Source organism: Brachypodium distachyon, chromosome 2 (genome assembly GCF_000005505.3).
Source record: "Brachypodium distachyon strain Bd21 chromosome 2, Brachypodium_distachyon_v3.0, whole genome shotgun sequence".
Taxonomy (NCBI): domain Eukaryota; kingdom Viridiplantae; phylum Streptophyta; class Magnoliopsida; order Poales; family Poaceae; genus Brachypodium; species Brachypodium distachyon.
In genome coordinates this window covers 297,883-311,926 of record NC_016132.3, presented here as the reverse complement: position 1 = coordinate 311,926, position 14,044 = coordinate 297,883, and the positions used below count along the sequence as shown (strand labels likewise).

Sequence of the window (14,044 nt, the reverse complement as noted above, 5' to 3'; positions counted from 1 at the left end):
ATATAGAGGTATTGCTATGTACTACTGTACAAAGGTTTGTTACTTCAAATAGTAGTCCGCCAAAAATTTCAAAGACACAGAGGTTTATGGTTACAAACTGATGTTCATTTAACATTGGTAGTTGGGTACTCAACTATTTGTTAACGAAACAAATTAGTTGTCTTTGGAGAAGGTTCATGGTGACTGTTGTTCATTGCCAGTACATGAGTACAAGTACCAGTACTCTGGTGGCTACTGTGTGTACTCTATAATGATGCAGTACACACAAATGGTGGGCATTCTTTTGTGGCCGAAGGAGTACATATTAGTCTCATTAGAAAAGATGAGACCTGAAATTAGAAAATATTGTGGGATCTCCAAACGATATTGCATACCACTTGTAGGTCATATTTGCCACCAACAACGAGGGAACGTTGGTACCCCTGTAGTGCCAGACTTAAGAACCTGTCTCGATCATCCTGGTAAGGGGGAGGAGTTTACAAAATCTTTAAAATGCAAACCGAGAAAAATAATACTGCATGAAATACAATGCATAAACATGCGTAACTAACTTCAAAGCTAAAATTACAACCTGGGTTACTATTCAACACGGGAATAGATAAGGGAGGCTGTATTTAATGCTCCCATTGGCACCATACCCTCATCTATGAAACCACAGATGCACTGGTCCAAAAGATCTCAAGAAATTCCATGGATGTAGCACATGATACACTCATGCACAAACTGAAGGCCCAATTCATCTGCTCTTAGATAACTAAGAAAAAAAAAGGAGTAATAGTGCAGTGCAATGCTCATCTTTTCCAGCACTCCACGGCTCCGATGAATTTTACCATTAAATTTGGCATATATGCATAACATGAAATGCAATACATCTTTATATATTTTTTAATAATAATGCATCATGCACTTCACAAATGGTTCTTTGTGCGAGTGGAAGAATTTTTTTCCCCAGTCAGCAGCATTTTTTTTGGATATATTGTTATTGGAGAACTATTAAACAATAAATTTGTTATATATTCAGGGGCCACAAATTTGTAAATACAGTATGAAGTGTGGTTAACACTAGTCATACCTGAATCTTCTGTGCTTCTTCTTTGTCGAGTGCAAGTTGTTTCTGCAACTCTTGGATTTTAACAGAGTAATCAGTCTTCTCACCCTGAAAAATTGAAGATTGTATACGAGTTAGCGAGAATAAAAGACCCAGCATTTCAGCAACTCCAAAAGGCAGTAATTATTTACATGCCTTGGATGAACTTTTGAATCTTTTAATCAGTGTGTCCAACTCCCTAGTCTGCATTAAATAGCATTGGATTAGGATAAACGCAAAATGAAGTCAAATATTGATGATTTTGCCTACTAGGCTACCTTGTATTTCCTTAATCTCAGAGCTGCTTGCCATTCATTGGATGAAAGTCTTTCCTCATAGCTTTTGAATAAGTTATCTGTGTAATGTGCTAAATGAAAATATGTACGACACTGCCTGGACATGTACTTTTTGTCTGGGCTCTTGTGAAATTCAGTAAGATCTACAGAGTGTTTTAAGTAGTCCTCAATGATAGTTCTTGAGCTACAAAACAATTATTAACACTCAAATTATTAACACATATAGAAAGTAAGAGGAGTTCGTTTTTCGTAATACAAAAACCACATGTGGTGCATCAAATATGAACAGTTACTTGCTCGATCTTGTTTCAGCCAACCACTTGCCAACCAATCGGTAGACATCTGTTATGTCTTTCTTATCGGTATGGTTCTGTAGTATGTATTTACCAAGACCAATAGCCATATCATGCTGCCCCTGAGCTCTCAGCAGTTTAGCTTCTTCAAGCTGGAGAGTGAATGCAGCATTATCAGAATATGAACTTCAATTTATAACAGATTAGAAATACTTCACTTCAAAGAAGGAATACATAAAAACCAGAATGATGTGATATTAATGCAAAAAGGAAGAAAACATAGCAAGTTAGAACTTCTAATTTGGTTATTGCATAAACTCAGATGGTGCAAGATGGAATAGATAGTGGCTGCTGGAGGTAAGAGGCAGCAGTATGTGAAAATTAGAAAATCATCGTATTCCACCATTATCAGCATATAATACATTGTATTTCCATAACGTGTGCTGCTCTGCCTTTTCACCGAGTTTTGTAATGGCAGAGAAGCATTATTAAATATGACTTAGTAAGGAATATGGTGTTGAAATCTGCAAAGGAACTGCAGAGAAGTTGACAATGCATCGATTACAGTACTAGAGCTGCAAACTTGTGACCCTCAGGGTACCCTTTGACCCTCCTTAGTTCAATCAAATGAACTAAAATTTTAAAATGGCACGACTTTTTGGAAAACTAGTTCATTTGTTTGAACTAAGGAGGGTCAAAGGGTACCCTGAGCGTCACCATGTTGCACCCCTATACAGTACCAACAAAAGTTCTGCGCCCAATTTAAACAGAACTTCGGGCCTATCTGGAATACAGGAAATCCAAGTGGAATTTGTAGGAAGAGGAGCAGACCCTCTTGAACTGTAAAAAAATTGGTGTTCCCATTTTGACCTTTTAGTACTGACAAGGCAGTAACACAAGTGCTGGAAAGGCAGCATCCTGCATGTAGCAGGTCTAAGTTATAATGTTGACCATTGCAAAAGGAAGACACCTACTAGGAGTGCATCCCTTCCTGTGTATATTCTAATACCTTGCACTCAGAGTCATAGGACTTGGAAATAGTAAGATGACTTAATTTGGTTCACCAGAAACAGGAAATGGGAAATCAACTCTCATATATGATCCTTTGTACTATCATATTTCTTGTAGTGCTCATGGATTCAAATAAGTTTTACCATAATAAATTAGTGAAACTGCCTAATGGCCATTTTAAATAGTACATGTACATAGACTTTGAAAAAAGCGACAAGGAAGATAACAGAAAGGTAAAGTATGTACCTTTGACAGGAAATAAGTATTGGCCATAGTCTGCTGATCTCGGTGACAACAAAGTTCTTTGAGTTCATATAAAGAAGCCGCAGCCAAAGAAAATCTTAATCCCTGAATCCAGAAGAAGAATCACAGTGAACTAAGCAAGCAAACACGTACACAGGCCACAGTCAAAAATAACAGTGAGACAACCTTCCGGAGTGCAGAAGCGGATTGAAATAAATGGTCTATGAGATGTTCTTCACAACCTAAAATCTTAAGGAGGGTGCGCCTGAATGCTAGAAAAGGTTCAAAAAGATCAAGGTTACGTTCTGTTTGACACAGGATGAAGTTCCACTCTTTATTCAAAAACTCCAACTGCAAAAAAGAAACAATTGAAGGAAATGATCACTCAACCAGGAAAATTAAAATATTCGAGGAATGGATTTTAAATAGTTGTACTGTACTGAATATGTTTCCTTTTTTTACTATTCCTGAGTCCTGAAACATAACCGCCTAAAAAGGTCACATAAATTGCATACACATATAGTTCACAAACTTATTGTCTGAAATAGAATACAAATCGACACACATAGATTTGGAAATAAATGATTGAGCAGACTGTCTGAAAAACTATATATGATGAGAAAAGTTTCAGAACCTGATTCCTTGTAGGAACAGCAGGAATGGGAGAAAATTCATCGGTTCCAACATATGATTTTGGTGTTTCATTGTGATAAATTTTCCAGCGCAGGTCCCAAACCATAGTAAGATGATCTAGCATCTAAATATACAAAATGTAAGGAATATTATAGGTAATGATAACCAAAAACATGTAGATCATCACAAGATCAGAAAGGGTACTTGTAATTTGAGAACAGTAGAGTGGATGTATTTGGTGCTCTCCTTGCTAGCATTTGAAAGAGCCAACACGAGATCCTAAAAGACATGAGTAAATAAGTTACAGTCTTGGGAAACCAAATTGAGAGAAGTCACCATTAGAAAGTTAATGTGAACACTGAACACTACCATCTTGGAGTGAGAAAGTTTCCCATGGAACTGCTCAAAATCACCACTCTGCAGAGCTCTTAAGCAACTGAAGCATGCAGAAACAAGTGAATAATATTCAGTAGAAGAAAAACAAGTTTCCAAAAGGTGAGAGTAAAATGGAGAAATGAAAGAATAAATTAACAACTCTGTTTCAACAGTTTCTTAAACTTTATGAACAGAAGAGCTTTCGACCATTTTGTCTTGAAGCTAATTTTGTATCTATTTTGACCCACTAAGCTTCTGTCCTCACACACACATTCCCTCCTACCATGCTCTAAGCCCCGTGCCGGGAGGAGACACCTCCTCACCTAGATCTCCCGTTTCCTCTTGTGACTCTCTATCCTGGTGCTCAACACCTCCTCTATCCCCTGCTCTAGTCGACTACCTCCATGGGCACACTGCCCCTCCTATCTGTTGCCCTGAGCTAGTTCTGGCATGTATGCATGCCCAATACTCAGCCCTGTGACCTCAACAATCCATGGCTGTCCATTTCCCTAGGCACCACTTCTCAGCTATGGCCTTATTAGCTCCAGCCTTTAGCACTTGTGCTGGAGCATGTAGAAGGGGCTGGAGGCTGGAGATACGAGATGGTATGAGGCAGCCGATGCTGTACATGGCTGCGAGGAGTGCCTTCCAAGCCTGTATCAGTGCATCCATTGCACCATACAACCCGGTGTAGACTCCTAGTGCAGTCTCACTACTAGGGTTCAGGTCGTGGAGACTCAGCATCACCTGCCCAACCTGGTATTTATGTTTTGAGCCTAGGAGAGGGTGATCTGTGGACCTCTACTTACTAGGACGCCACACTGGCAAGGTCGGTCAACATGCCACGTAAATGGTCAGTGCAACCGTAAGCATGCTTGGTCCTTTAGTGTACTCATTTAGCAAGTTTAGGGCTGTGCACTTTGAGAGCAGGAGGACATCAGAAAAGTGATAGCATGTGGAAGTTAAAGGACCCTGGGCGTATTTTACAACAAATTAAACAAATAACTAAGAGTATCCCATCAAAACAAAATTATTTAACTTCATTTCATCATGCATATTTGAAGAACACTTCCCTGCGATGGAAACAAGAATCAAGCCCTCAAAGTGGCAAGTTTGTATCTCTATACACAAAAGTAAATGATACCCACACCCATGTGTCTATCTGTATCTCTATACATACTTTCTGAAATAGCTTGTGAAACATGAAGATGACACCTAAAAAAAATTCAATATCCTGATAAAAAAAAGGCAGGCCATGAATGACAAAAGTAGCACACATATTTTATATGAATATGACAGTTGTCCAGTTAACCATGCTGCTTATTGTCCTTATATTCTATTTTAACATAGCAGATCATTAACTTGATTGAGGTGGAACAAGTGAGATGGAACCCGCAAAGAGTAGATAGAAATAAGGTGCCCTGCACGTGGCACTGGGTGATCAAAAGTGCAAATGTGCAATATACACACAAAAAAACGTGTTGCTTGCATACAACATAATGCTATGGACCATGTGAAAAAGAGATATCTGGGAAAGATTATTGACCTGTGCAAATTTTCATTGAAAAGACAGTAATTTCTCGAGCGGCTTGAAGGCTGAGAAGAATATGGAATGAAAAAGGAGAAATCCCAGTTTCCTGCCCTCCAAGCAGCTTCGTACTGCAAGATACATAATCAAACATACAACAAAGTCACATATTACTCAAAAACTCTAGAGGTAACTGTGATTATCTCCAATTTGCAATACCAACTTGTATATCAATGAACTCTGAATCCTGTTGAAGACACGTTTTTTGGTTGGTCAACCCTTGGCTGTAGAAATCAAGCACATGACTACATCCAGTTTTCTGCAAGGACCTCATCAGACCTTTGTGCATTTTCCAGTTCTTCTCTTCTGCTTTAGAAAACACAGCAGATGGTCCAGCCAACACTGTCCCAGCAAAATTGCCAAGGTTCTCCTTTGGTGTTGATCTTACAAGTAAATCGTAATATTCAAGAGCACTGCTCCAGTCACCTTCATGCTCGTATCTGATGATTTGAGAAGTTATCTGTTCAAGGTACAGAAAGAACGACAAGCAAATCTAAGATGCATAACCTTCAGATATTAACAAAAAAATGTTAGATCTCAAAAATTATAAATATGATGCAGATTTCAAACCAATAATTGTTTAAATAACCTAGTCTAACTTGCAACTTACAACTATGACAGATTATGTTATGTGCCTCTGCGGTGATGGATACAGACTATTTCACATTACTGTTTTCAAATTATACGGAGTTCATACAGAAAATGTGAACATGATACACGAAAAGACTCAAAATAAATCTAACTTTTTGCTTGAATAACCTCGTTAGCCAGTGTAATTCCATAAATGCTGTCAGGCTCATTTATGTGAGTGAATGCAGCAACCAATAGACCCATATGTGCTGGCAACTGGAAAGAGAAAGAAACATAAATTATTACAACTTTTGACATAACACAACAGAAAAGCACATACAGAAGAGGACTGACCGACTCATCCTGTGAAAAATCCGGAGGACCTAATGCCAGCTTATTGAATTGTTCCTCACACCAAAGTTCAACATACATAAGCGTAGCGAAGTCACATGAGCAACGCTGCAAAGATCAATTAGAAAGCCACGATCATTACCATCAAAGGAAAAAAAGGTACTCTTGAAACACCAAGTCATTCAATCGCCAGAGGCACAGGACGGAAAAAATTGCATGCACAAGGAACAATTGGCACAGCAAGCATTTCACATAGGCAGGAAATATTCATAGTTGATTGCTGGACCAAGTTATTTCCTTGTTAGATACTGCTACTAGGGACGGGATATCAATAGGAACAAGATTACAGCCAATACTGTTAGAGGGTAAAAATCATGGTCCCCTGATAACCTTGAGATGGTTCCAGAATCCATGCAAAACAGCACAACGATCCTGTAATGTTGCTATGGGCTGAAACATCTAGAGAACAAACAACACAATTTCGAGACTAACAAAGGAAACAAACAACATAATGAACATGTAGATAAAATATTTGGTAGATGCTGGAAAGGTATCACACGTACATTAGCAGCTCTGGCAGCTACAAGATAATCAACCGAAAGCCAGTACACCTGGAGAATAAATGATATGTTAGAGAAGGGACAGCAGCTGTACAAGTTCTACGTAGCTACAAGCAATGCACTAAAATTTCTGAAACACAATGAAATGAGAAGTTCATCTCGAGAAGAAAATGAGCCCCTTTGCTTTGAACTTGTAACTCCTAGATTCCAATCTTGGAAGCTTCACTTTACGAAGGACGATGCATCCCATATATTTAAGGTTGAGTCTAAGAGCATCTCCAACAATTCATTACTAACAGGAGAGATAATACCCTATTTTTCCTCAATAGTAACAATCTCTAGAATAGATCAATACTAAGACTTGTTAAAAAAACCAATGGTGTCATGCCACCGTCGGATAGCATTTTCAAAATCACCCAAATCCTATGTGGAGGGGTAGTAATTAGGAGAGAGCACTGTTGGTTACACTTCATACAGGAGTTGCACGCAAGCCAATATAAAACTGGTGTATAGATGTCAGGAGTTGCACGCAAGCCAACATAAAAATTCCACAAATATCCTTTTATAACCAAATTCAGAAGAATATGTACAGAAATAATAAAATGAAGGAAAATATAATATGAAGGATGATATAATAAAAATTCAAGGAGATGGTTCAATAAGGTACCTTCTTCCATGAAGATGATGGGGTTGCTGCTGGTGACCTACTTTTGGATCTGGCAGATCTACCAACCTAAGGAAGTTCAATAGGCAGTTCAAAAGTACATATAAACAGTACATCAAGTGCACAACATTAATATAAGAAGAACAACAATTAAGTTAAGGACAACATTATTAAAAATAGTATCTCGATATTAATATCGACTCGAGAAAAGGATGTGTTGATCTCCTAACAGATAGGATAGTTAGAAGTTACAACGTAATAGCATTAAAGAGGTCTGCCGCATGGCATTTGTATGCTGATTGCTTGATTCATCATGCACATTTCACACGGTATTTGAATCAAACCATTTAAAGTAAAAGATAAGAAAGCTCGAAGACAATGGAATGGCACATTACTCTTTGATATATTTCAATCACGGAAAGTTCTCAAATGGAATCCTTAAGAAAAAGGGAATGATTTGACTATATAGTCAGATGAACACAACATTGCGAGGCATCAGGCAGCCCAGAAGAGAATGTTTATGAATTACAAAAGCTCTATGCAAGAGTAACCAACCACATCATGTTCTTTTTGTCATAAAGATGTCAATAACTTAGGTGCTTCCAATAAAACTAGGCGATATCTTGGAGATATACAACAACAGAGCAAAAAAGTTATGTACTAATGTTGTCATGAGTCCTCGATCATCATGTAACTATGGTCTGAGAAAATAATGGCGTCAACCTCAACTCATTAGAAATTAACATTCAGACTGACATTTAAAACATACCTTGGGAGTATTAGAAGGGCAATCTCTTGTTTTTTCAGCAACGTAAAAAGATCTGACAACATTCAGTGCATCCAGAAATAAATTTACTGATTTCATCAAATGATTGGAGTCACAAAAAATTATTTTCTCAACCTACAAGCATATTACAAGTGACAAGTCATGAACTGAGAATCTTCAAGCAATCAAATAACTTGGTGTGCAACAAACCTTTGATGAAATTAATCCGCATATGCTATTGTTAGAATCCACATTGCCAGCAATGTTCACCAGAGCACTTGCAAGCAAAAGCTCTGCAGCCTCAACTTTGAGAAAAACAAGACTTCTACAAAGTCTATAAGAACATTATTGTCATACTGTGCAGGTGTTACAAACTTACAATTGCAATGACCAATGTTATATTTTTCAGTTGAAAATGATACCTCAAGATGATGTCATCGCAATGACAGATGAGTGAGCTCACTAAGGTACACAACCATTGGTCATAACTCCGACCATCAGTCTGCCAGATGTCTGAATCTTCAAGGGAACCTGTCAAACCAAGTTCAACCAAAAAAGATGATTAATTTAATTTGCAATGCCATTACAATTTTGAGTGTACTATCCAAAATGCAAAATATTTATAGGTAATGCATTTTGCATTATTCTGGCCTCGCCTAGAGTTTTCCCATAAAAAATGCACATACAAAATCTCATGATCCAATTTGTCAAGTATCCAATACATGGGATACATTACACGGCTGATCTGAGTCGTATCCGTGCCACATAATATATCAGAAATATTTTATCATATAGATCAAACTTTTCAACCCTGAACTTAACCATTTGAATTGCAACCAACAACTATAGAACAAACCAAATGTCTGTCTGCTGCCCGTATTTCGTAGCGACTTAAAAAAAAATTGTTCAACGATTTATCATTTGTGTATGTGGCATCGGTCCCTGATCAAGTTGGAATGGTTTAATTTCTGGGATTTTAATAGCAGAGCTCACCATCAAGAGCAACACCAAGACATGAAGCAAAACAGAGAAATATACTCCTTCTGAACATACCATTAAATTTATGGTTGTAAAACTGGAAGATGCGCAAGAAATAAGAAAAAACACAAACAAACAATTTAGCAGGATTACAAGAAGCTATCACTCACCAGCAGAATACTTTTCCAAGCCCAGAAGTGTTTGCTCAACTAACTGAATGTTTATGCCTCTTGAATGAACCTATGGAGTAATTTTTCAGCGTGTGAAAAAATAAACTGAGGGATGAAAAATGAAATTGAACATAAAAGACGAGACAGCATAGTACAAAATACCATCAGTAAAGACTTGTCAAGAGAATCAAGACACTGCAGAGAATTGACGCCCTTCGATGTTGACAGAATCCCCTGTTTATGTAAAACAAAATTATAAAATTGCAGTCTGCAGGCCACTAATAATAAAGATAAAATTAGGCATATGCATGGGTTAGTTTGCAAAACATAAATATTTTGCTCCATCTATATAAGGAGTCACAATATAAGTACTAGGCAGGGTTTGCAAATGTGACCATGTGCCACACGCACACTCAAAATGTTTCCTTTTCAAAAGTGACAAATGCTAACAGAAATCAAATATGATTTTCGCAAAATAAGAGGAGAGGATTTCAGCATTCAATCAATACATGGAAAAACCTTTCTACACAGCAATCAGTTTGATTGCAGCCAAGCACCAGATAACTTTTGAACATAACATACCAGGCAATTCAGTAAATGAAAAAAAAGATACAGGAAAAAGTAATGTCCATGGCATAGAAGTTACAACACAAATTAGGTTGTCACCATACAATATACAAAATTGTATGTAATTACTTAGAACTGGTGAATGAACTGAAGTGGGATAAAACATTGGTTGTTATTATTTTATGTGTCTTAAATGTAGCAGTAACCTGTGAATTTTATTTTCGATATTCCTTCATTGGAAGCAGTTTTGGTGGAAACAAAATTCACAATACCCTAAAGCGATGGAGATACTTTCCATGTCCGAGAAAAAAAATCATGCTCAGAGAATCATGGTATTGTGGAATTATGATACCAAAGTAATCAAATATTAAACAATAAAAAAAGTCCTAATTACTCATGATGTGCCCAATAACAAACACCATAAGCACAGATCCTCACACAAAAATTGTGGTTACAACTTACCCTCAATGTTTGTGAAGTAACATCTATTATTTCAACAGAGTCATCTGATAAATAAGTCTTCAAGAGTTTCAGAAGACCAACCAAGATATCATCAGAAATACCATAGTCCGAACACAATTTATCATCCTTGGAAGTAGAACCACTTTGAAGTTGTGACGAATGCTTTTGAGTAAGATTTGGAACATGGAATATTACTTGATGTGCATCAGATATACCAGCCTGCATTTAAAAAAAAATCTGATTGAGAAGAGAAAATCCATGTCAAGAACATAGTGAAGCATGGCAAAGGATGAAGACAGAAAAGCACACCCTAGAAATAAAATCAGCAAGCACTGAAGAAGCTTCGTTTGCAACAGATGATGAGCTGCAGAGATCAACAAGAGTCCATACAGCAGAAACGACATCTGGGTCGCTGTGCCAGCAACTAACTGTGTCTGCATTACCCACAGATGCATCGCCTCTACAGATGATTTCTCCTAATAATAACTTCTTGTGATGCATGCGAAGACTTAATGAAAGCACAAGAAAGAAATGAACGAAGTGATGTTAGAACAATGGAAAACATGATACTGACTTCAAAACAAAGATATGATACAATGTCTCAATGGCCTAAGCTAGCATATTTCAAGTATATTGTGCCAGTTAACAAAGAGGCACTTCAGACACAAATAAGCACATATTACCTCAGCAAAAACAATTCTGCAGGCAAGTGAGGAGCCCTGTTAACAAACTAGAGGAAGTAGGTAATACATTAGTTCATAATGAATATATACATAAATAAATATAGAAGAAAAAAAGAAAATAACAAAGATAACAACCTTTAGGAACTGATCTCTTGAAGCATAAGAGTCAGAAAGTGAAGCATGAAAAACGTGGATATCTTTCAAGCAATCAAGAGCAGGAAGTGGTTCCAAATCCTGTAAGACCATTAAGAAGAAAGGTAATCAAAAGGAAAACAGCAGCAGCCAGTCAATGTAGAGTAGGTCAGCGGAGATGAAGCGTACTCTTATGTAATCATAAAGCAAAGGATCAGCGTCAACTGTCAATTGACGAAGCAAAGACAGAACTTTCGATGAATCTCCATTACCATTTCTCCGTTCTTTATCATTAGATAAGCAACAGGTGACCAATTTAGGAACTAAAAGCTGTAACAGTCCATTTGAAAATAGTAAGTAACAGAAGTACAACGAGTAAATTATAGAACACTATCCGTGAAAATAACCTGGAGCTGCATGCCAAGCGCAGAAACAGTTTCCGTAGTGGGGCTCGCATTGAAAGCAGTCAACAGTTTAGTCAAGATATTGCAGCACTGGCCTTGCAATGGTTGCCTCCAGATATAGTTCCCGACGATGCAAATAATGTAACTGCAGTCGAGACATGCAACAACTCAAATTTAGATTAACAGAAGACAAGATAGACCCACAAATTTTCTTCAAAAAATGGTACATTCTAAATAAATAACACACGGCATGAACTAAGCCTAACAATTCAGAACTGCATATACACTTAAATGAAGGCCTACACACCGAACAAAAGGAAAGATTTGTGGTTATGCTAAAAATAGACTAGATTAGGAGTGCTGTTCATTATTTCTTACGAAATAAATATTAATTAGTGCTTAAACTAGAGCTCAGAGAATGGCATTCACACACAGGTGCCAACATCAAACTTAAAATAAAAGTTTAACTCCTAGAACAGATGTGCAGCAATACAGTAAGCTAGTCCCTGAGTAATGCATTTTTTTATTCCAGACATGTGAAAAGTTGGATCAATGTAATATTTGAGGAGACTTTAAAACAAAACAAAAATAGATATTTAAGAATCATCTGATACAACAATTATCAGAAAGGAAAAAAGGAAGAAAAAACTCACAAGCAAGTGCTGTAGTGTACCACTCTATGCCCAAGTACATCTATTAAAACCTCAATCGCACACAGCCTATGACCCATGTGCCTAGGATGGCTTGCATCTGCAACTTGTTGATGTATTGCCAACAGGAACTGCAAAAAGTTAAGAGTACATCCATGGAACTTGGTGAAACCACATAAGAACCAAGAAGTGACATACAGATTAGACAAACGTAATGCTCATTTGTCCCTGTGTTGCCCATGAAGGCCTGCAGACTTGCACACAACACTTGACAGGCAGGGACTAATCCCCACTCCTCAGAACAAGTTCTAAAGGAATATATTTATGCAACTGAACTCTAATCTTTTCTTTTTGATGAACATCATAATTCGTATTGTTGATCCACGTGTTTGCAAGAAAGTTAAACTTTCATTTGGTGCACTTAAACCCCTTGGGTCGTATACTCATGATACCAGGCGAGCTTGTACCCAACTGCCCAGGCATGCAGAGTTGAGAATGGTGATAACTTAAGCATGATTAGTTAGTCCAAGCGAGTGGCAAGGAGCAGGAGCATCAATGTGCAGCATTGACAGCTTATGCACTGCTTGATAATATAGTAGTTAAGCACAGAAGCTGTGATGCAGTGGCCACAGCAGCAATGAAAAAGGTGCCATGCCTGCCGCAGTGCAAAACTACTCCAAGATAAAACTCAAGGGGCGAAGTGAACTGGTATTACAAGAGAAGTGGGTGACAAATGACATTTCAGCAGGTATTCATGGAGTAAAATGAACTTTCTCCATTACTTTTCTAACCGGGAACAAAGGTGTAAACTCAAAGTAGGGGCTATAAAAATCCATATCTATGCAAGCATACAGAAAAGATCATGGTTTAACAAATACTAAGGGAACATTGGCTGGGAGATCCAAAGCATCCTGACAATCCATCCATAAGACCAGACAGCATTTCAGGTAATAAGTGCCAGAAAGACATTTTAGTTTGCAGTTTCTAAGAAATTGAATAAACATGTGTTTGAGAAAAGGCATTACATAAACATTAAACATGTGACAAAACAAAAATACCTTAAAAACTCTGTCAGCACGGAATATATTAATCTTGTCAACAACAACTGTATCAGCCAAATCGTCATCCCTAAAATGTAAAATGTTGTAGCAAGGATTTTGCTACATCAGAACTAATCATCAGAATTGTTTAGAATAAAGAAAAAAATAAGGACATACGTTGTATCCACGAATCCATCAACAACTGTTTTAATCGAGAATGCTAAAATCTCCCTAGAAAAGTACGGGAATTCTGGCTGATGAGCAGTTGATGAAACTGAGAGCAAAAGGCCAACAATGGAAACCTAAAAATACGAGAAGCAAAATATCAGAATTAAGAATAAGAAATAGGGATCTATGAGCACTGAACATGATTTGTAATCACGCAGAAATCACCAAGCATCTTTTTGTTGTCTCTGTGCTTTTAAGTGCAAACCCAGAGGCCATGCATTTCATTTTTTTCCCTAAAATACCTAAAACCAATGTTCAGTTGCACCAGTAAAAACGCACTAGTAAAACTATGG

The 14,044-nt window shown here is 37.5% G+C and overlaps 1 protein-coding gene across 7 annotated transcripts in view; it reads right to left on the bottom strand.

Moving 5' to 3' along the window:
• The window catches only part of LOC100845900 (serine/threonine-protein kinase ATM), a 38,380-nt gene that overhangs the window by 6,105 nt on the left and 18,231 nt on the right, over window positions 1–14,044 (bottom strand). For 3 of the 7 annotated variants that reach the window (XR_002963714.1, XM_014899010.2, XM_024459783.1), the window contains 30 exons: window positions 13,701–13,825; window positions 13,542–13,611; window positions 12,487–12,614; window positions 11,837–11,978; window positions 11,619–11,759; window positions 11,433–11,531; window positions 11,298–11,344; window positions 10,924–11,122; window positions 10,615–10,833; window positions 9,748–9,819; window positions 9,586–9,655; window positions 8,860–8,968; window positions 8,648–8,771; window positions 8,441–8,572; window positions 7,675–7,740; window positions 7,011–7,058; window positions 6,451–6,555; window positions 6,286–6,372; window positions 5,690–5,986; window positions 5,485–5,597; window positions 3,933–3,999; window positions 3,768–3,842; window positions 3,565–3,687; window positions 3,117–3,281; window positions 2,934–3,035; window positions 1,677–1,828; window positions 1,366–1,567; window positions 1,244–1,291; window positions 1,073–1,156; window positions 375–458 (listed from right to left, as the gene is read on the bottom strand). Coding sequence is in view for 4 of the 7 variants with exons in the window: in XM_014899010.2 (XP_014754496.1) it covers window positions 375–458; window positions 1,073–1,156; window positions 1,244–1,291; window positions 1,366–1,567; window positions 1,677–1,828; window positions 2,934–3,035; window positions 3,117–3,281; window positions 3,565–3,687; window positions 3,768–3,842; window positions 3,933–3,999; window positions 5,485–5,597; window positions 5,690–5,986; window positions 6,286–6,372; window positions 6,451–6,555; window positions 7,011–7,058; window positions 7,675–7,740; window positions 8,441–8,572; window positions 8,648–8,771; window positions 8,860–8,968; window positions 9,586–9,655; window positions 9,748–9,819; window positions 10,615–10,833; window positions 10,924–11,122; window positions 11,298–11,344; window positions 11,433–11,531; window positions 11,619–11,759; window positions 11,837–11,978; window positions 12,487–12,614; window positions 13,542–13,611; window positions 13,701–13,825 (3,495 nt within the window). In the remaining 3 variants the exon portion in view is untranslated. Of the gene's footprint in view, window positions 1–372; window positions 459–571; window positions 755–1,072; window positions 1,157–1,243; window positions 1,292–1,365; window positions 1,568–1,676; window positions 1,829–2,933; window positions 3,036–3,116; window positions 3,282–3,564; window positions 3,688–3,767; window positions 3,843–3,932; window positions 4,000–5,484; window positions 5,598–5,689; window positions 5,987–6,285; window positions 6,373–6,450; window positions 6,556–7,010; window positions 7,059–7,674; window positions 7,741–8,440; window positions 8,573–8,647; window positions 8,772–8,859; window positions 8,969–9,585; window positions 9,656–9,747; window positions 9,820–10,614; window positions 10,834–10,923; window positions 11,123–11,297; window positions 11,345–11,432; window positions 11,532–11,618; window positions 11,760–11,836; window positions 11,979–12,486; window positions 12,615–13,541; window positions 13,644–13,700; window positions 13,826–14,044 lie in introns of those variants that run through there. The other 4 variants (XR_002963716.1, XR_002963715.1, XM_024459781.1 and 1 more) reach the window with 4 other exon arrangements.